The sequence below is a fragment of the Protobothrops mucrosquamatus genome, unplaced genomic scaffold (assembly GCF_001527695.2).
Source record: "Protobothrops mucrosquamatus isolate PMUCROS unplaced genomic scaffold, P.Mucros_1.0 scaffold416, whole genome shotgun sequence".
NCBI lineage: Eukaryota > Metazoa > Chordata > Lepidosauria > Squamata > Viperidae > Protobothrops > Protobothrops mucrosquamatus.
The window spans coordinates 526,283-553,679 of record NW_015386745.1 but is presented as its reverse complement, the minus strand read 5'-3'; the positions used below and the strand labels follow the sequence as shown (position 1 = coordinate 553,679).

The following is a 27,397-nucleotide window of genomic DNA, read 5'->3' as shown; positions in this document are numbered from 1 at the left end:
ATCTTCAGCCTATTTCAGCAATGGACGATGAATAACCTCTAGAAGAGAATTTTAAAAGGAAGATAGGACAGAAACTGAAAAAAAAATAGAGCAAATGCTGCCTGCAGCCACAAAAAGTCATTTTACATTTCAATGGCGAGCTGGCTTTTTCTATGGAAAGCTAATGGAGCCCCATGTCAAATTACTAGGTATTTTCTGATGGCATGAAGGCATAGTGTGCGTGTGATTAAAACAAAAATGTGTTGAAGTAGTGGGTAACTTAACTCTCTGAGAAGCCCCCTTTGCTTTGCTTGTTGCACTGTAATTCAGATTTTCTAATTAGCTCATCTAAATCCTTAGACAAACCAGAAATTATCAAGTATGGCTTAAAGTTTGAAATGGAAATGGATGCAATGTGAAGGAAAACAAGTGTAGTGTGAAGACAACATTGTGGGATTTGTAACAGAAGAAAATCAACTTGAGTTTAACAATACTTATTTTATCCTTATTATGGCTAAGTTGCTTCTTTCTCTTGCACGAGATATTTGAGATACTTGGTTCTGAAAAAAACAAGACAAAGAGGAAAAGAAAGCTGCCAGATAAGTCTTTCTGTGATGTTGTTTGACTTGAAATCACAGGAACCTGTTAAATGAGCAAAAGTATTTGGTTTCACAGATATGTCTTTTTGTTTGCCCTGTGACTCTAATTTGAATTATCCCTAGGGAGGCTTCTGTGTCTCACAGAGAAGAATTTGCTTTCAAGAAAAAAGAAAGAAAGATTATTTATTTTTTTTGCCTTAAGCACAATTTTGGCCTCTTTTGTTTATTTAAAAAGTCTGCATTACCAAGTTATCATTCTAATGGCAGTGTCATCCATCTGCACATTATTCAGTAAAAACCTGTAAAGAGCAGAAGTGGTTGTGATTAATTTGTCATATACCAGTACTAATGGCTGGATGTTTTGTTAGTATTTTCTGGGTACAATAACTGACTGATTAATCACTGTTGGCTGATTCAAACAGTTTAAAATACAACATGGAGTTACTATGTGTACATGGTATGAATGGAGTTATGTATATTACACTGTGAGTAAGCATTGTTTATTTATACAGGAGGTCCTCAACTTATGGCCACAATTGAGCCCAAAGTGTCTGTTGCTAAGTGAAATATTTGTTAAAGGAGTTACCCCATTTTACGACCTTTCTTGCCACAGTTAAGTGAATAAGTGTAGCTGTTAAATTAGTCAAACTGTTGTTAAGTGAATGTGGCCTCTCCCCCCCATTGACTTTCTTGTCAGAAAGTCACAAAAGGGGATCGCATGACCCCGGGATACTGCAGCCATTATAAATATGAGTCAATTGCCAAGTGTCTGAATTTTGATAACATGACATGACATAACTGTGAAAACTGGTCATAAGTCACTTTTTTCAGTGCCATTGTAACTTTGAATGGTTACTAAACAAACCGCTATAAGTTGAGGACTACCTGTATACCATTCCTGATTCCATATTATTCTAGTCACGTGCATCTGATTTGAGATCGAACATTCATGGGGGCAAATCCTAAATGAGTGGTCATGAATGCACAACTGCAGTGCTAGTTAAACTTAGAAAGGAAATTGCACGAATCAATTTTTACACCATCAATCTTCACATCCATCCTCTCATGTTACCTTAGAGCAGGGCTTTTTAACCTTTTCACCCATTGTACCACTTTTAGGATATGGCAATATCCGAGTACCACCAGTCACCTAGCAAGGTGTCAAAAACTTGACCAAAAAAAAAAAGGAAAAAAGTGATGAAGTACAGGTAGTCCTCGACTTACAACAGTTCGCTTAGTGACTGTTCGAAGTTACAATGGTACTGAAAAAAGTGCCCCCCAAGCCACAGCTGAGCAAGACACCTGCCTGCCCACCCAATGGCGCTCTTCCTCCTGTCCGAGGTTTTCATTGTTGTGAGCATTTCTGTTGAGGATTGGCAGCGGGGGTGGGGGGGCTGTTTGGTTTTTATTTCCCCCCCCCCGGGGGTGGTTGCAGCTGGTTTTGGTCACTTCACATGATCCTGGGACACTGTGACCATCATAAATATGAATCAGTTGCCAACCATCTGAATGTAAATCACAAGACCCTGGAGATGCTGCAACATTCCAGCTGATTGGCGCTTCTTCTGGGCTCAGCAGAAGTGCCAGGATCAGTGCTGCTTTCCAGCTGATTGGTGCTTCTTCAGGACTCAACAGAAGCACCAGGATCAGTGCTGAACTCCAGCTGGAGCCTGGCGCTGATCCTGGCACTTCCACTGATCCCTGACAGCCCTGCAGCTCCAGCCATCTCTCGCTCAGGCTTGTGCGGTGCTGCCACCGGTTCAGCTCATCCCCCTCCCCAGCTACCACTTTTCTAGGATGGTCACGTACCACCTGCCAGGTGCCAATGTACCACAGGTGGTACCCATGCTACTGGTTGAAAAGCCCTGCCTTAGAGGCCCAAACATGGTAACCAAGAACTACATTGCCCTTAGAAGGAAATCTTAGTTGAAACCTAGAATCTTCCTACTGTGAAATGTTGTTGTGGGGAAAAATCTTTAGATATATTAGTTCTTAATTGTTTGACAATTGTTTGCCACCCAAAGTCACTTCCTTGAGATGGGTGGCTCTAGAAATTGAATGAATGAATGAACGGATGGATGGATGGGTGGATTGGATGGATGGATGGATGGATGGATGGATGGATGGATGGATGGATGGATGGATGGATGGATGGATGGGTGGGTGGATGGGTGGATGGATGGGTGGATTAAATGGATGGATGGATGGATGGATGGATGAAATGAAGGATGAAATGAAGTATTGTTGCTTCACCAAAAAACAAAGAATAATGTGGACTTTTTTCTTGTTTATGCAAGTACCCCAACATGCTTACAATAGTTTCAATAAGGAAGTAAGAAGGTGTTTCTTAACACAGGATTGAAGGCCATACACCAACAGGTGCAGAAATAAAAAAAAAATATGGAACAATCAGTGCAGGTGATAAGTTTTTGTGTATGGGGTGAGGGGAGAATCCTAGATAATTAAATAACGGATGGTACAAAAACATGAACATATATTTATTATAATTAATCCCACCATATCACAGCATCTATTTCCATCTAGTCCTGATGCTTCTGCAGGGGGCAGAAGTAAAGAGAGATCTGTGTACTCTTAATTCTCACTGCAGGTGTGATACCTACAGTTATATTTGTGTGATACCTACCAGTATATTTCTAGTAAAAGTGAAAAGGGGAGAAAACAAAAGAATTTTAATTCAGAGCAACTGCTTTTTTCACCTTCCATTTTTTTTTTTAAAAAAGCAGACATAATGGAAGGGACTAGAATATATGAGTCTGAAATCTCTACGAGCTGTACATTTCAGTATGTGGACTATAACTTTGCAGTTAGGGATTAACTAAGAACAGGATGGGTTCTTTGTTATATGTAACATGAATATTACATATAATGAAGAACTGAAATGTGTTCCTTTCAAAAAGCAGCAGCAGGTACAGAGGATTGCAAAATCTAAGTAGATTGGGGAATGGAGGTTGAATTTGTTTCTCCATTTCCTCCCAGTGTTATACAGAAATAAAATAGTTTAGAGAATGATCTAAGAAAAAGCATGTTCGTTTTAAAAATTATAACAAGCCTTTTCTGGCACTCATTTGCTCCTTTTTTGCTTTTTCATTTCCATGCTTGTTGTCACTCTCGTTCACGTTTTATAATATCAGATGCTTCTATTCATCTGGAGGGACGAGTTTAAAGAGGTCACATCATATAATCATGATGGTATTTTCACTTATTGAAAGCTATATATTTCTTTTTAATTTAAATGCTGAAAAATGTTGTGGGATTATTACAGCTCAGATGTAGAAATCAATTGAATTTATTATCAAGGGCTATCTAATCTCTGCAGCTAATACAAGACTTCACAGCTATTGATTGCAGGTGAAGGATACACAAACTGTTAATCATGCATGGAGGCTGCAGAATAAACATTCCACCAGATAAACTGAAAAATAATTGCCAACAGTGCAGTTATATCTTTGTCTCTTTACTTTGTCTCTGCACTAGGGAGAGATTTTGCATGTGCAAAAATAAGTGCTTTAAAAAGTAGCTAAACATATTAATGATCCTCAGGTTACTACTGAAACAATTGTAGATCTGCTAAGTATCTGTGTAATAACATAGGGATTTATTTGAGGCCCACATATTATGTAGACAAACAAACCCCCAAAGGATGTCAAAACCTCCAATAGTTTTCTTCCCCTAAAATAAATATAAAGATATATAGTTATTTCCCATCTTAAATTTATTGAAAGATATAGTATTCTTCTCCTGAAATAAACATAACACTGTATAATTATTTCACACTTGTTATTTATTAAAGTACACAGTTTCTGTCTCACCCTCTGTATGTTTATATACACTATTTATAGATAATAAATTTTTATTGTAGAAGTAGCTCAAGTTTTCTGTCTGAAGTAATTGATTACAGAGTTACTATGGAAATGCTATCAGACTTTCCCTTTGTGTGTGATCCCTATCCAAAGCATGATGTATAGGTAGTCCTTGACTTACAGCCACAATTGAGCCCAAAATTTCTGTTGCTAATTGAGACATGTGTTAAAAAGAGTTTTGCCACATTTGTTAAATGGATCACTGCAGTTGTTAAGTGGATCTGGCTTCCTCATTGTCTTTGCTTGTCAGAAGGTCATAAAAGGTGATCACATGAATCTGGGACACTGGACCGTCATATGAGTCAGTTGCTAAGCATCTGAATTTTGATCACATGACCATGGGGATGCTGCATCGGTTGTAAGTGTGAAAAACAGTCATGTCACTTTTTTCAGTGCCGTTGTGACTTCAAACAGTCACTAAACAAACTATTGTAAGCAGAGGACTACCTGTATAAACTTCCTTTGGTGCATCTATAAAAAGCTGATCTTGAGAACCATTGTGTTCAAAAATTGGTGGGGCCCAGCATAAGCAGTGTCACGGTGAAAGGCCTTGATATATCTCTTTATAGTCAAGAGCGAATATTGTTTATAGAAGAGGATTTGTGTGAGTTCCCTGGGATAAACAGAACTCCTGTTCTAATTTCAAATTAGATAAGTGCTTTGCAAACACAGTTAATTTGATTTATATGCAGTACATTGTTTACAATCCACTAAGCTCAATGGACACTGTTATTTCTCCAATATACTGAATGGAGGGTTACATTACTTCTGTCTAATTTGTTTTATGGCAATTTGAGTTGAATATACCAAGAGAAACATATGGGCTGGAATACTTAAGATACTTGAATGATGAAATGATAGGGTAAACAATGAAAAGGTGTTCAATAAACTTGAATTTAATATACAGCAAGTGATTGTTTTAATCAGGGTACAGATGTTGTATAAGTAGGATGGTTTGCAAGGAAAAAAACAATAGTATATAATGAATGGTTTTGGTGAAATCTAAAAAAATACATTGAGATTTTTTTTCCTTTTCTTCTTTCTTTATTTGTTTGACTATTTCTTACACCCTTTCTACACTTTGCCCCATTTGCTTACCGCAAAATCATATATATTTGATATGTAACAATTATTTTTCTTTTTGAATACTTACATAAATAATTACACTAATTTCTCCTTTGAGCTTGTGGTTGAAATGTTGCTGGTGTAAGTCAAAAAAAGAGAACAATCAGCACCTTCTGATTAAATGCCAGAATCTTTTAAATGTAGCTTTTATTAAGAGATTATTATATATACATATACATAACAATATACAGATATGCATGCACACACACACATATTTCAAAATACATTCAAAGAAAAAAAAATTAAAAAAAAAGAAAGAAAAAAAAGAAGGAAAAAAGAAGTTACAAAAATTTTAAAAGAACAGAAAATACGAAGAGAAATATAAAAAATGGCTTGGTATTCATACACACACACAACTGTAATCAAACCTCTCTCTCAGATTACATCATAATTCCCTTCTTGGTATAACCTATTCTGTCTAATCATCAAAACCATAGGTCACAAAATCATTTTCTTTTTTGTGCAAAATGTCCACAAGGGCTTTCCAGTCATTGATAAATGTCAGTAATGACTTTTCTGTAATCAAAGAAGTCAGTTTGGCCACCTCAGCAAATTCCCTCAATTTTTCCATCCATTCTCAACCATCCCTTCTATGAGTAGGAAATGCTGAATCTTTCCATCTTTGTGCATATAACGATCTTGCTGCAGTAATCATATATTGAAATAAACTTCCATGACTCTTTCCAAACTGTTTATCCATTAGTCCTAAAAGCAAAAGTTATGGATTTAATCGACTATTCATCTTTAAAATCCTCTGCATCGATGTATGTATTTAATTCCATTTTTTAAGCTTTTTTTTACATGTTCACTAAGAACCGTAGAATGTCGCTTCTTATTATTCCCATTTCCAAACTACATTTGAAATGCCCTCATATATTCTAGATAATTTCTCTGGCATCGTGTACCAACAATGCACCTTTTTGTGATTACTTGGAAGTCAACAAAAATTCTGGCATTTACACATTTTTATAAGAATTGTTAAATGCCAGAATTTTTGTTCAGTTCCAAGTGATCACCAATTTATTTACCGTAGGTAAAAACTTGACCATTATACTCTAAACATAGATCAACCTACAAAATCTGCCAAAATATTATAGGGAAAATGTTAGATAATTATACATATAATCCTACTTCCATCACCAGAGACTGCCTTTGGATGAGAAGCTGAGAACTTCCTCTCTATTCTCTCTTAGGTGATTTTTTTTTCGCCTTTATATTCTGTGCCATCTCTGTCTGTTTTCTCTGTTTTACTGCTTGGGTGATTTGCATTGCTGTTTAGAATGTGGCTGCATTTACATTCAGATGAAAGCAGCTAGGCACACCAAGTATGAACTCAAATTATTGGAATGACATCTATTTTTTATTGTATTTGTGTCTCTCTGCAATCAAACAGCTCTTGGTAGTTAAAGTAATATAAAGAGAAAGAGTAAATCATCCAAACCAAATAAAAATAAAATAACCATTTCAAAAATAAAAGCAGAGATGGCTCAATTAGGTATGCCCTCTGCAACACTTATGTTTTCGGCATCTTTCTGAACAAAGTCAGGGAGGGAGACAGCCTGGTCTACACAGCCACTACTGAGAAGCAGTGTCTCCTGGCTTTATCTCTCATTAGCTCCCCAAAGTGGGACACTGTGGAAAATTTACTCTTGAGGTGACTAATGCTTTGGGCTGATCCTATTTGGAGCAAGTCATCCTGATAGTCCCAAGGTGCCAAGCCATAAAGAGATATGGTCAGAGATATTTCTACCAAAAGCTAATTGATAACCGGTTGAGAATCAATAGCATAGATATAACATGCTCACACTTACCGACTAATATATGAGCTGCTGCATTCTGGACTAATTGCCGTGCAGGTAGTCCTCGGCTTATAACAGTGCATTTACTGACCGTTCAAAGTTATGACGATGCAATTACAATTATTGCAGCATTCCCATGGTCACGTGATCAAAATTTCACACTTGGCAACTGACTCATATTTATGACGACTGCATTGTCCCAGGGTCAAGTGATCATCTTTGGTGACCTTCTGACAAGCAATGGGGAAGCCAGACTCACTTAACAACCACGTTACTAACTTAACAAGTGATTCACTTAACAAGAAAGGTTGTAACAAGAAAGGTTGTAAAATGGGGCAAAACTCAACAAATGTCCCACATAGCAACAGAAATTTGGGGCTCAGTTGTGGTTGTAAGTCAAGGATTACCTTTAAACAAGTAGTCTTTAAAGGCAGCCTCGGGAAAATGAATTGCAGCAGTCTAACTGGGATAGTAAGCCCATAAGTCTCTGTAGCAAAGTCTACTTGCCCCAAGGAAGGCCACAACTGCCACACCAGTCAAAGTTGGGCAAAGGCCCTTCCAGCCATGGCCTTCATCTGCTGTACTGGCTGAAATGCTGAATCTAGAAATTTCCATCCAGGTTGCAAACCTGTTCCTTCAAGGCTGCTTTCTGCTCAGCCAGAAGTAACACTGCTTTTGGTGAAGAGCTTTGATGGACAAATAGTATCTCTGTTTTGTATGGTTCAGTTTCAGCCTTTTCTGTTCCTTCCAGACCCAGTTTCAACAGCATCTCCCTTTAGCCCAAAGTGGTAAGGTGAGGTTAGATATCATCTATGTAGTGATGTTGCCATACTCCAAACTGTCAGATCACCTCACCAAGCATGTGAATATAAAAGAGTAAGGGAGAGAAGAGCGGTCCCTATGGAATCCTACAAAGCAGGAGCCATTCTACTGACCTCTCCTTAGACACTTCTGCTGATTGAACCCAGGTGCTGAAGAAGCAGAACCATTGCAAACATGTCTATGATCTCCAATTATGTAAGGCAATCTAGTAAAACACCATGGTCAGCGATATCAAAGTCCGCTGAGAGAGTTAAAGGATCAGATACACTCACCTCATCCAGTTCCTGATAGATATACGGTAATCAATGAAAGCAACCCTGACTGAAAAGAGTTGAGCGCTGATAGTTGCCACCCCCTTATCAATTACCTTTTCCTCCAAATGGAAGTTTGGAGTCTAGGCAATAGTCTGGGGAGGAATTGCACCACTGCCTGTTTAAGATCTGCTGGTAACCCACCTAGACACATAAAGAGGCTTTGTTAATCTGAATCCAAAGGAGCCAAGGTAGGCAAGAGTCAAATCCTTAAATATTAAACAATAAGCTAGAGAGCAGGTCCTCAGAGTTCAGAAACCAGAAAGAGTCCCAGGTAATATGACAGGATGATGTTCCACTCACTACCAAAGATTTTGATCACGAGGAATCAAGATTCTGGTGAAACAGAGCAATTTTATTTGCAAAATGCTACAGTAATTGGTCACAGTGGCCAGGTGGAGATCTTGTTTTTCACTAGCTACCCTAAAAAGGCTGCCAGACAACAACCTTTCAATACAAAAAGAAAAGTAAAAATGCTTTGCTTCCCTTAACGCCACATTATAGGTCAGAATGCAGTACATACGTGATTAGAATCCCTTTTCATCTTTCTCTACCATTGCTCTAGGCCAGGCATGTTAAACTGCCGGCCCACGGGCCGGATGCGTCACGACAAAACCGCACCCACCCCATCGCCGGCAATAGGGAAAAAAGTCGCAACACGTCACGTCACGTGACATCATGAGTTTGACATGCCTGCATTAGGCATTATTTCTGTCACTTCATTTCCTAGGAATCCTCTTAATCAAAGGACCAAGTAGGACCAGCTAGCAGGAAGAGACTACATAGGGCAATTTCATCCTGTGGTTAGTTTACCTGGTCCTCATCAGAGGTGCCTGCTAGAATGCTGGGAAATTCCTCAAGAACCTTCTGGAAACTGTACGTGACCTAAGACCTCATTACTTGAGGGACCACTTATCTCCCTGACCCATCTGATCTCACAGACTAGACATGCTCTAGGTTCCTTCAATTCAACAATGTCATCTCTTGGGAACTCAGAAGCATGCCTTCTCTCTAGCAGACCCTGCTCTCTGTCCAGAATGAGATGCCCCCTAAGCTTTTAATGCCCGCCCAGTGGTATTTCAAAGGGCGCTAAAGACTTGGGTTTTTCGCCAGGCCTTTGGCAAGAACAGTTGTCCCTTTTCTTTTTCTTTGTTCCCATCTGAATTTGTTATTTTTTTGTTTTGCTTTTTGTTTTCTTATGTTAATGCTTTTTACAATGTGTAAACTGCCCAGAATTGCCAGGAATCAGACAGCACATCAATCATCACCATCTGGATCCATTAGGCATATAGGGCAGATCTTTCAAATGGATCCCTGTACCCCATAGATATCCCAGATAGCAATCCATGTCAGTCTGGATCAAGTCATGATCTGATGTGGTGAAGGAAGTCTCAATTGGCTTAGTTGACAGACAATAAGCTAGTTGGCCATATTGCACTATATTTGTACTGAGAATCAATGCCATTTTTTGTCAAGCAAAATAATATTATTAAAACAGTTTTGGAGAATAGAGTAGCCAGCTTTGTAAATTGGAGTTTGAACCAGAGACTTCCTGACATACAGTCCCTTCCTTAGCCACAATATTATATTGCCTTTTTTTTTAAGAGTGCATATTCCTTGCAGTTCTCTCCCTTGTATGTTAAGTAGCTGTTAAAGAAACAGGTAACAATATGCTTTAAAGAGTGCTTGGTTATGCAATCTTTAAATGACTCCTGACTGTCTCAAAATTTAGGAGCATAAAAATAAAGAATAAATAAAAAATAAAAAGGGAGGAAAATGGCTGAAGACCCCAAATATTTATGCTATTCTTTTTGTCAGCCTCCTTTGCCATTTCTATTAAATTTGTCTCATTGTTTTCAATTTCACACAGCCAAATATATGTTATCTTCCAAGCAGAAAAGGCACTTCCTTTTATTTCGAATAAATGGAACTGAAATTGTGTGTGCTGATCAACCTATGGCATGTCTGTTGAAAAACCAATAGCAAAGCACTTGTCATGCTTGAATGTCCTGTTCTTATGTACAATTTTGAGAAATAGCCTTTTTGTCACACTGGCATGGTAACACATTCTATTTTTCTTTGATTGACAGTGGTAATGCATTTTATCATTAAAATTGGTTCCAAGGAAATGCATGTTGTTCTTTGCTTTTCCTATTTAACGATGGACCTTTTGTTTTGAAAACAGTCTCTGAACAAAAGTGGGTAATCTTTACAAGGAGACCCAGATACCGACCTGTCATGTCATCTATTGCTTATCAAGTACTAAAGAAATAGAAATTCCTTTTAGCTGTTATCTCGAGCTTTTTATTAAATCATTCAGCTGCTTTAAGTTGGCTTGTGGATCAACAAGTTTTGTGTCTTTCTTCTGTTTACTCTTTTAAAAATCTTTTTTATCCACTTGTCTTTTAATAACCTTTGGATTTTTTTATAAAAAAAGATACGATCATAGAAAACTAGCTCTCGTTCAGTAGTACACATAAAACATAATACAGGGGAACTTGGAAATAGTCTTTATTAAAAAGACTTTATTAAACTTTATTAAAAGTTTGAGTTTGAATTAATAAATGGAAAGATGTATATAATAGAGGATTGCACATAAAAATGCAACTATCCTTTTTCAAAAAAAGCATACTTTTGACTTTTGGTTTGCCATCGCGGCCGCCCCGGCCACTGGAAGATGAGCTCCATCTTCTGTGTTTGATTTCGCTCTGCTGGGGGACCCTGGAAAGGGTCGAAAGTCGGGTCGAAAGTCACCCTGTAGGGGCAACAAGTAAGGAGGGGACCTCCGTTTGTTCGTGGGAGGGCAACCCTTCTGCTCGATCCAGGGCAGCCCTCCAAACCGGTGGAGGAAAGACCAGCCATAGTAATATGGCACGTCACTAGGCTGCAGACAGCCGAAGTCAATTTTACCACCAAGCACTTCAAAAGCAACGCAGATGCAACTGGGTGAGATCCGATCTTCTCTTTACTCTAAGTACTTTCTTTTCCTGTAAAAGCTGCCTGAAGTATCTTTTCCCCTGTGAGGAGAGAGGGAAGGGAATTTCTATCCCACCTTCTAAGAATAGCGGCCACTGACTACCAAGGGGAATTAAAGCATTAAAAGAACAACTTTAATCTAATTGGATTTATATGTTCCTGAAACTTGGGGACCAAAAATTTTCCTATTTTTATTGGAGTCTTTTGCTTTTATCTACAAAAAAAGAAAAAAAATGGAAAAAAAATTATAAAAAGTTTGGACTTAAACCTTAAACGGCATCGGTGACATCCTGTGGCAAAGTTTGGTATTACAAGTTGTTATTTCCTAAAAGAGACTTGGCTTGAAGCCCAGACCTTAGATAAGACTCTTTTGACCTTGGCTTGGCATCACCTGTGAGAAACTCAGCTGTAAGAGAACAGCTGGGTGGCATAACTGTGAGGAATTGCCTTCCTATCTCTTTATTTGAGGAATATTGGTTACTATATGAGATGATGAAATACCTTGGACTATAAAAGCTTGCTTGACAAATGACTCCTATTATAAAGACTATAAACACATGAAAGAGATGGATGAAGACCAGGAAAAGATCCTTTCCATGTTGAAAGCAATACATGAAACCATTCTTTCAGCTTGTGATAAAATAAGACCTAACATAAAAGATAAGATGCCATCTTAGATACACAAACCCAAACTTTGACTACAACCAAAGAACTAACAATGCAGAAGATAACAGAAGAAGTGGAACAATCAAATATTAAGACAGAGGACTCAATTGACCAACAAATACAGTTAATGGAAAATCCATAAAGGGGAGTGACAACACTGAAAATGGAAAAAGACTTTCTATATAAATCAGAAGAAATTTGAGAAAGAAGAACAACAGATTGAATGGAAGATAAACATATCAGGGCAATCATGGGGAACTGGAATAATAGGGAGACAACTTAATGAATACAAATGGGCTAGTCCTTCCAAAAATGGCAATTAAATGGTCTCCTTTATTTCAAATAATATATATAATAATAGAGAGAGATCTATTTGATGATCTAAAAGCACTGATATGGAAGCCTAGTTGGCAAAGGAAGAAATCCAGAACAAGGCTAAAGAAAATTGGGGTTTTGATTTGTTAGAGGGGATTTCATATTATTAATTAGAGGGTTAAAGGGAGAAGTTGAGATAAGGGGAATTCTGGTCATTAGATTTAAAATATTTGGAAATTAGTTGAAAATAAGGATTTTATTTTTTAATATTTAAAAATTAGACCTAAAAGAAAAAAAATCAATTATTATGGATATGTTTGATTTATTGATTAACCCAGGTAATATATATAATGGTTTTGATTTATTAAAGGGGATATTGTATTATTAAGTAGATGATTTAATATGGTGGGAAATAGATAACTTTTAGGAAATAGAACAAGATTATATTCAAATAGATAAACGTGTATTTTGGATATTAGATTTTGTTATGAACTGAGATAAGGAAATCTTGGTTACCTAAAGCCTGAAAATTATAAATATCAAAGGTTAAACTGGAATACTGATAGAAAACTAAAAATTGAAAAAAAATTAATAACAGGATAGGATATGGATTGTTTATTAAGATTGAATGTAAAAAATAAGATACGTATAAGCTAAAAATTTATCGATAAATGAAATAATGATGTTTTTACTGAGTTGATATAATAAGAACTGTATTAGCTTAAATACGAGAGAGTAAATGTTAAGGAAAAACGAGAGGAAATATTTGATGTTGTAATTTGAGATTTGTACTAAAGATTTTGTTATCAAACTATTGATTAACCCAGCCACCATGTTGCTTTTTAAATACTTAAATGTAAAATTGGAAAATTAATAAAATATTATTTTAAAAAAGAAAGAAAAAAGCATGCTTTTTATTTCTGTCATGGTGGGATTCCCATTCTTTGATAGTCTGATTAGTGGGATGCCATGCAACAGATTAAGAATCACTGGTATGAAATAATAATTCTGTTTTCTCAGCCAATAAAGATTTGTCAGAAAGCATAACCATCATGCACACATCTTATTATATGTATTTCTGTCATCTGGGGGAAACGGATTTTTCTCTTCTCTCAACTTCACAAGTAAAATTAATTTGGGTTCTGTTATGAAAATATTAAATCAATTATCTGTTGGAAGCTGTTAAAAGGAATGCACATGATGGCTAAATTAAAAGGAAAACAAAAATGGGTACAGCACAGCTCTCCCGATGTAGAAATTAATATGCAGGCAAACTGTATCCTATGGGCCATCAGAAGTTTGATTTCTTCAGATGTTTCATGAGAAATAACTTAAGTAGTCAGGAAAGTATAACAAAAGTCTCCAGTTCAGTTTTCTTCTGCATGGCAATACATTATTAAATAGAAAATCACAATTTTCTGACTATTTTTTTTCACCTGTTATACTTAGAATGTACTATACTTCAATGGTATCTCTTACCCTGCTCATAGGCATAGGGAAATTACATTCTAGATTTAGAATTGTTTTAATGCTATTAATTTGTAAAAATCAAAATATAGGTTTCACAAGCAGTTATTCTTTTCCATAATTATAGCATTGGTTGCTTGCTTATGGTTCAAGGCAAGCTGGCCATATGTTGTTATCTTTGAAAATCATTTTTAGACATATTTATTGTTATTGGAGACAGTCAGAGTTGTATAAGAGGAGTTTGGGTAATATTATGGAATTCTCTCTTCTTCCTCTCCTGGCCCATGAAAATGTAACTTTTGGAGAGGGGCCATTTTGCCAGTGGGAGAAAATAAACTTATTTAATTGTGTCTTCCAGGCAGAAACCACATTAGGAAAAATACACACACACACATACACACACACAGAGAGAGAGAGAGAGAGAGAGAGAGAGAGAGAGAGAGAGAGAGAGAGAGAGAGAGAGAGAGAGAGAGATCTTGTGGCAGTTAAAATAGTACAAATGTATGATGACTACACTTGCATCGATTAGAGCCCACTTGCAACTCAGTTTCTGTGACAAAGGACACTGCAGTCCACCATCATCATAAATTTACTGGTTTTTAGATATCATAAGTTTTTTTAGAAAAGACTCCTTTTTAAAAACAGCATATCTGTTGAAAGCTGGTTCGTTGAAGGCTCTGCATAGCTGAAGTTCTGAGTTTACTTCAGACTGAAACCTGGGAAAGAGATAGATATGACATGCAATAATGGAAGAACAAAGCAACCCTGTTTTAACTATGCAAGGCAAAGGACCATGTTGGCACACTGGATTGGAGGTTAGCAAGCCCGTGTTCGAGATCCCAGTGCTGCTGTGAGGCAGGGTTAGCTCACATCCTTTGTTCCTGCTTCTGTCAGGGACATGAAAGGAGCCCCTGAGTGGCCCCTCAGGGAATGGTGTACCCTCACTACATCAGACTTACTGGAAACAAGCTTAGATCTTCTTTTGAGCCCTTTGTTTATTTGGTTTTCCCACTCAAAAATGACTATCTTAGGATCAGCAGGCACTTTCGTATGCTGCACTGAATCATATTGGGTAGCCCAAAAACCTGTTGGCATTTTAAAATAAACTTATCTTTAATTTTGGACTTTGGTGCATCTAAGGTTGTTGCTAAACCTATAATCAACCGGATGTGCCCTTAGGGAGGAAGAATTTTGGCACGCAGAAGAGATGCAGTCAACTATACTTGAAAGCTCTAGGCTTTCAAAACATTAATGTCTCGGTGTATAGGAAGTTTGAAAAACATAGCAATGAGTTAAGCATCTCTGTACATAAGATAATATGAATTTAATTAGAATTTTTGATTGGGGAGAATGTGAAGAAGTAAGCTCTGAGAAGATGCGAATAATAAAAACAATGCCCTGATAACTTTGGAAATTTTAGCTTGCCTCTTAGCTGGAATTAAATTGTAAGAAGTCTCAGCCAGTGGTCTAACTCTATAGGGCGCAGAAGCCCTAAAGAGTAATATCTGGGGTGAGTTCATTCTCCTCCTCTTTCAGATGAAATTATTCTTAATGAGATGCAATTAAGTTTTTCAGATTTACTAAACAAAATAGCCACCTCTTCTCAAGAAACAGTTATTAGACTACTGTCCTTTGAGGCTTTGTGGCTAGAGGTTTTGCAGTGCCCCAGTTTAAAGCAATTGGATCTGATCTCTCAGGACCCTGTTATGGATGCTCTTCTGAGTAGAAAACAAAATCGGCCATCAAAGCATCATTTTCAGCAACAGTGGGACAGCTGGCAGGGATTTGCCAATGCTAGAAAGAAATAGGGCTGGCTTTAATTATCAGGAAATGGTCAGTCTTTGCTAATGATGAATTGATCAGTACAAAATTATCTGTCCTTTCTCTCCCATTTTCATCTGCCTTCCCTCCCTGCTCTCAATCCAGCACCCGCAGTGAGTTGTCCCCATAACAAATATACAATGTTGGAATGCCCTGCAAAGAAATGGTGTCAGCAAGCTAGCAACGAGGACTCTGAGGTGGGAAGAAGGCCTCCTCCTGCTGGCTGCATCCAGCTAGCGGTGTCGAGTCATCATAACCCAGGGGTAGGCAACCTTGGCTCTTTTATGACTCGTGAACTTCAACTCCCAGAATTCCTGAGCCAGCCATGCTGAGGGAAAAGGGAGAGTTTCCAAGCTGAGCCATGCTGGCTCAGGAATTCTGGGAGTTGAAGTCCACGAGCCATAAAAGAACCATGGTTGCCTACCTCTGTCATAACCCCTCTGAAATATGCTGCCTCCTCTCTGGGAAACTGTGCACTACTGACAACAGCCCCACACTTCTCCTTCAGCTGCACACTGCATTTCACCCAGGAGGAGCAGCACCCCAACTCTGAATTTATTGTCTTTCTATTCTAGCCAGAGTTGTATTTTTTTTTTTTTAACTGTGGAATATCTCTTCCGAGATTTAATCAGGAAGAAACTTCTTATTTAGCTTTAGTTACTCCGAATGTGTGGGTGCTGACAATCTGACAATTTCTTCATGGTCATTACACAATAATACCAAACAGGCTGAAATTTTCTTATCTCGTCCTATAATCCGTTTGCTTGGCCAAATATTCTACAGTGGGGTAAAGGGCAATAAAAAACGACAGGCTCTTAAATAAGAACTATTTTCTACCTAAAGGAATTAGAATGTGTTTTTGTTGGGCTAAACTATGATTGATTACTACTTGGTTAGCATGATCAATTTCTAATCCTGCCTCAGTTTCTAATTCATTAAATAGCACTTGCTGAAAAAAGAGGTTTTTTTAACAAGGCAGGTATAGAAAACAGGGTGCTGTAAGGACAAAAAATGAGATATCATATCCTAGTATACAAGGATACTAAGATATAAATGCTAATATTAGTTAGTATTAGTATTAATTAATATTAATATTAATTAATACCTAATGTTAATGATGAAAAACATTTTAAAAGTTAAAATTAGAGAAGGCATAAGAGTATGCACAGTAGAGTCAGGTATATGTTTGGTGAAAGTTATCCTGCTACCAAGAACAAATGATTCCCAGATAATTAATTTCTCGCTTACTATTTGCACACTTGCTTAACTGTGAAAAACACTTCCCAAACATACCTGGGGCAGGTACCTTTCTGCTAAATGTGTTTTGTATCGCTAAGTTCTTGTAATCATCCATGCAAATAAGCAGGTTGAGTATGTTTAGGATTGACTTAGGGTCACAAATTGTAGGAAAAGTTTCTTTTTACATTATTTCAACTATGGCTTTGCTAAACTATGGAGACTGCACAAACTTTGACACAGCTGGGAGTGCAATTTAGAGAAGGGGAGAATAAATCAGGCAAGAGATGAGAAATGCTTAACCCAAGGATAGGAAGGGCTCTTTGAATTCTTTTAGGCTCAGATTTTCTTTGAGAATTACAATAAAAAATACAGTAAAAAATTACAGAGTTTCTTTTGTCTTACCGGTTAGTAATTAGAGAATTTTTTTTACACCAGGAAGTATTACCCAAAAAACTATGACCTATGCAAAATATAAGTAAATACCTTTCGTTTGCCCCTCGCATGTTGCTAATTTTACAATCAGTATCCTATCCCAGATTTTCCAGTTAAAACTTCAAGGGACTAAAGTTTATCTTATTTTAATCTGTATTCCATTTCTGGAGTACTTAAGCAATAGCACTTAGACTCATATACCGCTTCATAGTGCTCTGCAGCCCTCTCTAAGCAGTTTACTGAGTCAGCATATTGTCCCCAATAATCTGGGTCCTCATTTTACTGACCTTGGAAGGATGGAAGGCTGAGTCAACCTTGAGACCGTCAGGATAAAACTGCTGGCAACTGGCAGAATTAGCCTGCAATACCTCATTCTAACTACTGCACCACCTCAACTCTTCATTAAGGCATCTAATGAAAGCCATTTTGGTGATGATAGATAGATAGATAGATAGATAGATAGATAGATAGATAGATAGATAGATAGATAGATAGATAGATAGATAGATAGATAGATAGATAGATAGATAGATAGATAGATAGATAGATAGATAGAGAGAGAGAGAGAGACAGACAGACAGACAGACAGACAGACAGACAGACAGACAGACAGACAGACAGACAGATGGATCACTTCATAAAATAAATCAGTGATAGCACAAATCATTAATTCAACTCAAAAGTCTGCTGAACAGGAAAGATGAGAAGAACATGTTATGACTCTCTGAGCTGACATTCTTTCAATTCTTGCTCAATTCTGTTGTTTGTTGAATTTGAATCTCTACGTTTGGAGGAGTTAATGAAAACAAGATTGCTATTACTGAGGTGTTCATCACCATTCTCATTTCTTATACTATCTTTTAACCAGAAAAGTAAAAGCTAGTATTGATGGGAAAAATACACACAATGAAAGCTGATAATTGAGAGCAGGAAAAAAAATATCTAAATATAACTTTTGGATTGTAAAAAATACATTCATCCAGCAATCTCTCTGTTGAATCAAGAAATAGGGTCTTGTGTTAACTTGTATGCTTGAATAGATTTAATAGAGCCCCTGCTTGACTTGTTGTTTGCTTAGTTAAGATTTTTAATTTGTTTAATTAGTATTTTAAAAGCCTGTGAAAATTTGTGAATGAATATATGTGTGTGTGTTTGTGTATTTGTAAGGACATGTATACAGTGAATATTCAAATTATGTCTGAATCTGTAATCCTGACTCTGAGATTAGTGCCAAGAAATCATAATTTTACTAATGTAAATAAATGTAGTGGAGTATAGACTTTTAAATGTGGCTCCAGTATGTATACTCATGGTCATGACTCTCATTTTGCAGTTATTTTAATTAAGTCAGACTATAAAGTTAGTCTTGCATGGGGGATAAACACACTGGGGAGATGATGAAAGATTGATGGCTGCCCAGGCAATAAAACAAGTAACTCTGATGTTTTCTAACAAAATTGAGATCTATGTACATGCAATCAATCAAGCTTGGGTGATGGTACATATTTTACCAGTTTAAATACCTTGTTAGTTTATTTGGGGAATCAAGGAAGGGGTCTGATGTTAGCTATTTCAAAGTGATTTTCTACTTTAGTTTTTCAGCTTTTTGCTGTGGATGAATAGCAAAGGTACCCAAGTCATAAATTTTAATTAATATCTGTATCATTTTGGTTACTGCTAGCTTAGTAGAGCAATTAGTGTAATTAGTAAACAGCATAGCTTGGTGGCATGATAAATCACAGTTAGGAGCACGTTGTCTCTTCACCAGGATGATGTATTATCCAATTTGCTCAAATTTTATGTGTGCCCGAGGAAATCACAAAATAAAGAAGCATTTCAACAGCTGTTGGCAGTCTTTGGTGGCTCTTGGTCAGTCTTCTGTCAGTCTTCCCAAATATTCTTAATTAGTAAAAAATGTCTGCTAATTAAACATTTCATTTTTAACACTCGTGAATGTTATTAAGAACTTATACAGAAGGGACAGGAAAGGAATGAAACTTTTGAGACACTCGTGGATGTTATTAAGAATTTATACAGAAGGGACAGGAAAGGAATGAAACTTTTGAGACAAAGGAAATTGTAAGTTTGCACAATGGCCATCTTGTAGACCCCCACGTAGCAGTAGAAGGCATGTAGATCAGATTTCGGTATGTGAATACAAGAACTGAAAAATAAAATGTTCCATGGAAATTATTTATTTTGTGTTGGGAAAAAAAGGGGACACTATCATCTAATATAGTAAATTTGATAAATCCTGTATTCATTATGTTTATTGTCTTCACCACCTCATCCTGGTGGTGAAGATCTCAGGGGTTGCAGAAGACTCAAGCACTTTAGTGAATAGTGGCCACAGGTGTGGAACTAAATCATGTGTCTATCACTTTACTGACTGCATGGCTTAGCAACAATACTGTCAGTCTCCATTGTCTTCCTTCCAAGACTTGGGACTGGAACAGACAGCGCACCAATTGCACCCATTCATGGACTGGGAAGCCTTCATGCTTTAGTCACTTGCTGTTTGGTTTACAGCAATGCACTCTGCATGCAGCTGTCCCTGAAAATCATGCAGAAACTGCAACTAATTTAGAATGCAGCAGCATAAGCAGTTTTGGGTGTCCTATGGATCATCTGAGGAATACCACTGCTGTATAAGCTGCACTGGCTTCCAGTTGCTTTTTACCTTTTTTCAAGATGCTTTACCATCTTTAAAGTCCTAAGTTGCACAGAGTCAGGTTTTTAATACCCCCTAAGGGTATCTGCCCATATTATTAGGTTATTACGTGGGTGCCCTCCAGGCCCCTTTTCTTGAATGGGACCTTGGAGGTGCACCTTGTTAGTGGCCATCCCAGTCCTTTGAAGCAGCCTCCCACTATAAATCTGAGGGATCCTACACTTTAAACTTTCTGGAGAGCTGCAGAGACCTAGATCTTCTCCCAAGCATTGGGCTAGGGTGGGGAGGTTGAACTGTAAGGCTATTTCATCTGGTGCCTGGAGGGAAGAGTAGGTTTTTAATTATGTTTCTCTGGATTATTGTGAGCCTCCTAGAGCAGTGATGGCGAACCTTTTAGAGACCGAGTGCCCAAAACTGGCCCCAGCCCCACTCCACCCCCTGCCCCGCCCCCGCTCTGCCCCCCATCCTCCGTCACACGTGCCCACAGGACCACTCACTGGCTCCAGGGTCCACCGCAGATTGCCCAGGCAGCCCAGCAGCGCTATGATGGCCACAACCTCTGCCCGCGCCCTGCAGTATTAACTGCATGATGGGGTGTAAGGGCAGAGTCTTGTCTACGCTGCCTGGCTGCCATGTCCTTGGCTGCACCACCCTCGAGGATGACTCTCCTTCAGGGGGGCTGCTGGAGAGGAAGGGTTCATGGGGGCAGGCAAGGCTGGGGAAATGGCACGTATGCCCACAGAGAGGGCTCCGAGTGCCGCCTCTGGCACCCGTGCCATAGGTTCGCCACCACTGTCCTAGAGTGATTGAATGATTGAATGAGATAGTTAGAGATAAATGAGATAACAAGCAAACAAATATTTGAGATTCCATTTTATGCATGAATTCTGTGGCCCGATATTTTGTGTGTTGTTAATGTGACAATGTTATATTCTGTATTTTTAGAGCCTATGAGAACACCCAAGACTTTAAAAATTGCAGAAATCCAGGCACGTCGTATTGCCGTGGATTGGGAATCCCTAGGTTACAACATCACTCGCTGCCATACCTTCAATGTGACCATCTGCTACCATTACTTTCGTGGCCATAATGAAAGCAAGGCTGACTGCTTGGACATGGATCCCAAAGCACCGCAGCATGTTGTGAATCACCTGCCTCCTTACACAAATGTGAGCCTCAAAATGATTTTGACAAACCCTGAAGGACGGAAAGAGAGCGAGGAGACCATTATTCAAACGGATGAAGATGGTATGTTCAGTTTTGTTCCTTAGCATGGTTACTGTGATGTGTGGCTCTCCCACCATTAGTTTTCCATGTTTCAAATACCCTGGGAATTTTTTAAAAAATGTCATTTGGGGACAATATTTACTGTATGTAAATATCTTGAATCTAGTTTTTTAAAACTCCTTTCTTTTAAAGTGATGTAGTTCTAAAGCTCAAAATCACATGACCCTACCATAACTACAGTTGCTGTTGTTAAGTAAATCTGTGGTGGTTAACACAATGTCACATAACTGCAGCTTGTGAATGAATTCCTACCATTTTCTGATTGACTTTGCTTGTTGAAAGCTGCACTGAAGGTTGCAAATGATCATATCCCACCCCAATACTGAGACCATGATAACTGCATGCTGGTTGCCAAGCATGCAATCACAATCACATGACCCCAGGGATGCTGTGAAAGCCACAACTTCAAGGAGTAGTTGTGAGTCTCCTCATTTCGCACTCTTGTAACTTTGAATGGCCACTGAAGGAGTGATTGTTAAGTGAGGCTACCTGCATATATTTTTATGCTATTCTACTACCTCAATAATTATAACTGCATGCACTGAGATTGCTGACTTAAAATAATCTTCATTTTATTCTGCTTACAATATAGCTTTATTTATCATATTTGAGGAGAAATAAAGGATGCTTTAAATGTTTACAGAGCTCATTAGTGATTATCTTTATGAATCTTAATTTCAAGCAAATTAAAACAAAATTAAACATTCCTAATTAGATGGAAACGATAATATATGAAAGTAGCTTAATTGCATATAGTAGATTTGTAACTAGCTGCATATTCACATTGCAAATATGCATATTAAAACTGTTGTGCACAGATTTTCACATTATATACCTCTGTGAAAACCCAACCGGGATATCTTATTAACATCAGCAGAGAAGGGCAGTAGAAATGCTTTCTTGAAATAAATTCCAGAAACTTAAACATCAAGGGATTTCAACTAAAGTTAATGTAGTGTCCAGAGAGACAAATCGGGATTTGAAAAGTTGAAAACCAGAAGTAAACCGTGAAATGCATTGATTGTGATTTACAGCAATGTCTGGTTCAGTAAATCTTTGGTATACAACTTCCAGAAGCCAAAACTACCTAGAAATCTTAACATAACAGAAAAGAAAGCAGCTCTAAAGTATAGTTTGTCTGACTGGAAACTTATACAATTATTGATCTCCCCCCATGATTTGATATGGTATACAGGTAAGCCAGAGGGATAGAGAATACGGGCAAGTGAGCATATATAATTTGTAAATCTGGACTGAAATTTAAAAAAAAATAAAATAACTTTCATATGTATTTTAGTGTTCATGATCCATGCATTATGTTGCCTTGTGAAGCAACAGCCACAGTTTATGAGATTAAAGCAAGCTAGACAACATCATAAATACTGCCAGTAGTCAGTATTGACTGATAGCTAAGTGCTACATCCTGCATCAATGCAGCAGCATGTTTATCATTATCAATTATTCGGGGGAAAAGAACCAGAGTAGCCCAGTGACTCATATTCTCTTTAAGACTTTCTCTGGGTTTCTGCTTGGCCACTATGGAAACAAGTTAGAGTTAGATTATTCTGATCTGAACCGGGAAGGGCTTCTATTCTTAACTGGAATGTCGTACTTCAATAAATTTCCCAAATAAAGTGGTTTTATATTAATAATAAAGTATCATAAAAGAATTTCATAATCCCCAGAAAGCACTATTTTACTTTTATTAACTGAAAGTGAGTGACAGTCATTCAACTGGGACAAAGTAGACCATTTTTCTGAGATAAGCCACTGAAATATACTCAGAAACATACTTCCACTTGGGTCACTTTTGGTTTATTCCACATATGTCGTCATATATAGCAGGGGTCCCCAATTCTCAAGCTGTGGCCCACTATCGGGCCGTGGCCCATTCAGAACCAGGCTGCACAAGCAGCAGATTAGCGCACATTCACACAAATGGAGCTGTGCTCAGGTGTGCATGTGCGCCAGCCGCTCACACGGAACCACTCCCCTCCCTGTGCCGAGCCTGCTGATACTGTATTTTTCCGTGTATAAGATGCACCCTTGTATAAGATGCTGTGGCATGCGAGTTTCAAGCTTACAGCAAACAAAGTCAGTGCTGGGAGCAACCGCCTCCCAGCGCTCTAAATAGACACCTCCCAGCCGGCCCCACCCCCCACCCACCTAACCAGCATCTGGCACGATGAGCATGCATAGTCAGTTCACAGAAGCAGCCTTACGACCCTGGTAAACAAACTGGCATGAGCACCGACATGACAATAAGGCAAGGGAAGCGAAGGCAGGTTTTAAACCCCCCGCCATTTCTCTGCACCAATCAGCTATTCGGCGGAGTGCCAAACAGCTGAGCCGGCAAATCCGGAAGTTTGGCCAGCCGCTATTATCAAGCAGGACGGCCTCGCAGCTGCATTCCACATTAGCAAGCGGCACTAGCAAGTGGCCGGAAGCCGCACCTGATTTTTGAACAGGGTGTTTGCATACAGGTACGAGGGAGGGAAAGGGCTGTTGCTGCCATCCATGCTGCTGGTCCCATCCGCTGTCTCCGGAGGCCACCATCCGACGAACTTGCCCCATCCCCCCTCCCGTTAGTGGCAAGCCCACAGGGGCTTGACACTTGCACCAGGCGGAATTGCAGCGGCATGTAAAGAACCCACACAGAAACCATGCCCTGGGCTGTGGAGGTTACCATTTTTTTTTTCATGTAAAAGACACTGCACTTGTATAAGACACACCTGATTTTTGAACAGGGTGTTTGCAGGAAAAAAATAGCGTCTTATACATGGAAAAATACGGTATGTAGTGTTTTTAAGGTCACTGAATTTCATGGAGGAAGTAACATGCTAATAATATCCCAGCTCCCAAAACTGATCAAAACAAATAATCAGTAGCAGTGGGGGATGATGATCATTACCCCTCATTCTAAATGATTCCCCTGTTCTTCTACAGTATGATTGACTTTCAGTGACTTCCTCGGGCAGAGCAAGCGCAACATTATTGAGAAATGAAACTAAAACATGTACGTTTGTGTCTGTGTGAGTGAGGGATGATGGAGGATTTGAACTCATTGCATGCCTAAAGTGCAATCCAATGTGTCCTTTCCAAAACCTCTATGAGCAGAGATTGATTAAAAAAAAATCAAAAGCATGAATAAGCTAAGCAATGCAAAACAGAAACAGTTGCTTCAAAACTATGAACTATTCATTTTGTACATGAGATGAATGGCAGACATGGTTCAAGTCCTTGGATTGTTGGTACCTGAGAAGTTCGACAATGGACATACTTGTTTGTGAACTCTGATATATATATATATACTGTCAGAGTGCATCTGACAGTTCATCTCCTGGATGGTTCATAGCATTTATCCTGCTTATATAGGGTCCATTTGTTTCACATTGTGCTCACCTAGTTGTCACAGTAAAACTATCAATGCATGATGCAATGAAGGGCTTTGTTTTTCAGCCGGTTTGTCACAGAGTCTGACAGTGATTAAGGCTGAGAGAGAATGACTGGCCCAAAGAAACACAGTTGGCTACTGTGCCTAAGGGAAGACCAGAAATGGCTCTCTGTGCGCCTAGTCCAGCAGTTTAACCATATACAGTACTATACTAGCTCTCAGTTAATCTCCTGGGTACAGGATCAAAATGTCTTTAAAATTATGTGTCTGCATTCTTCCAATTTCTTTTCTCTTAATGTACTTTGTGGCTTGAGGCTACTTTGCATTTACCTATCTGTATCTATTATTTATGCCTCACAGCTTATAGTAAAGAAAGGTGCATCTACCCTGTACTGTTGTGCTGTTTTCCATCCTTTTCATTTTCACTAGCAAAATATTTGAATGTCAAAAGATAGAATATGAGCCAGCTGCAAATTCTTTTCCCCATATTCATATGAAGAAATGTGGAAATATGGGGAAGTACATAAATGATCTGCAGTCCTAGCATTGCCAACTCCAGCTACTTAAAAACCTCTGATTTATATACCTACAAATTTTGTAATACAAATGTGGAACTTCATATATTTGCACACTGGGTTTTCAAATGCTCTTCTGACAGCCTCATACTTTCATCTAGCATATTTCTGTGAATAATTTGCTGTAGTTGAATCCAGATGTATAAAATAATGACTCTTCAGTAGAGGAGACGGAGAACTGAAGCAGTATTGTCACAGAAGATGCACGAACACTACTTCAAAATCTGATGGAGACAAAACAAGACCACATAATTTGCAGATCTTTCTCTTTTATTCAGTTTTATAAAGGCAGAAATAAGCAGTTTGGGTATAAGCCAAGCCTCATTCAGAGGAGTCAAGTTTCATTTTTCACTGGCTTTATTGTTTGTTTATATTTTTTCCTGGCCATTTTTCTGCCTCTCAGCAGATATCCTGGTGTAACCTAAACCAATGCTGACTGGGGAATTCTGGGATTTGAAGGCCACATGTCTCAAAGTTGCCAAGCTTGTAAAACACTGACCTAAACTAAAAGAACAAAAAACAAGCATTCCCCACTTCTAGACCTGCATTCTCAAAAGCATTCTAAGTAACAATATGAGGTGTGCCTTAAATCTGTGTTCAATATGAGGTGTGCCTTAAATCTGTCCCCAACTGTCCCCATTTCCTCATTCTATTCCTATTTATTGCTCTAGGTTAGGGGTAGGCAACCTTGGTTCTTTTATGACTCGTGGACTTCAACTCCCAGAATTCCTGAGCCAGCTATGTTTAACTGGCTTACTAAGGGAGATTCTGATCCCAATTGTGGTCTAAGTCAAGGGCTACCTGTAGCTGAATATACCTAAATATTCTGCTAAGCACCAGGCCAGGGGTAGGCAACCTTGGCTCTTTTATGGCTGGCTCAGGAATTCTGGTAGTTGAAGTCCACGAGTCATAAAAGAGCCAAGGTTGCCTACCCCTGCTCTAGGTATAATGGCAGTGAAAAAAATGATGTATGAACGTTTTTCATACATATGACTGTTGCGCTATTGCCATGGTCATGTGTTCCGGGTCTCCTGTGATCACCTTTTGTGACCTTCTGACAAACAAAGTCAATGGGGAAGCCAGTTTCACTTAACAATCGTGTTACTAACTTAACAACTGCAGTGATTCACTTAACAACTGTGGCAAAGTTTGTAAAAGGGGGCAAAACTCACTTAACTGTCTCGCTTAGCAACAGAAATTTCAGGCTCAGTTGTCAATAAGTCAAGGACTATCTGTAATGGATTCTTTCAAGTTACTGCTTTTTGTTAATGCAATGCAATTAAGTTCCTAAGTACACCAGCAAGGCAATGGAACCAAAAATGTGATTGGCTGTGAAGATGGATTTCAAATGTTAATTTGCATGATAACCAGTTTTTGCTTCACTGCTGGATTCTAATTTCATTCTCACTGCACAGTGATGATTCCCAATCCTTTGATTTTATACCCAGTCCCAAAGTCCTGAATGTGCAGCCTTGGTGGCTAAATTTGTAACAAATGATCCAACGTTGCATATAATAATAATAATAATCAGGGCTTTTTTTCTCGGAGAAAAGGTGGCGGAACTCAAACCTGGCCACGCCCTCATCAAACCCTAGGACCGCCCCTTTAGAGAACAGGAATGCAAGTAAAATTTGGGAGGGGCTATTTCCGTTGCGGCCGGCCCGGAAAAAGGTGCCGGAACGCGGTTCCGCCGCGTTCCGGCTGAAAAAAAGCCCTGATAATAATAATAATAGTAAAGTTGGAAGGGACCTTGAAGGTCATCTAATCCAACCCCCTGCTCAGGCAGGAAACCCTATACCATTTCGGACAAATGGCTGTCCAGTCTCTTCTTAAAAACTCCCAGTGTTGGAGCATTCACCGCTTCTGGAGGCAGGTTGTTCCACTGGTTAATTGTTCTCACTGTCAGGAAGTTTCTCCTTAGTTCTAGATTGCTTCTCTCCTTGATTAGTTTCCACCCGTTGCTTCTTGTCCTGCCTCCAGGCGCTTTGGAAAATAGCTTGACTCCCTCTTCTTTATGGCAACCCCTGAGATATTGGAA

At 38.6% G+C, this 27,397-nt stretch overlaps 1 protein-coding gene across 1 annotated transcript in view; it reads left to right on the top strand.

Annotated features, from left to right (window-relative positions):
• Nucleotides 1–27,397, top strand: part of LOC114922577 (receptor-type tyrosine-protein phosphatase kappa-like) — a 219,853-nt gene that overhangs the window by 176,111 nt on the left and 16,345 nt on the right. Inside the window, exon 8 of the mRNA XM_029284186.1 lies at nucleotides 21,049–21,351. Coding sequence (XP_029140019.1) covers nucleotides 21,049–21,351 — 303 coding nt within the window. The remainder of the gene's footprint in view (nucleotides 1–21,048; nucleotides 21,352–27,397) is intronic.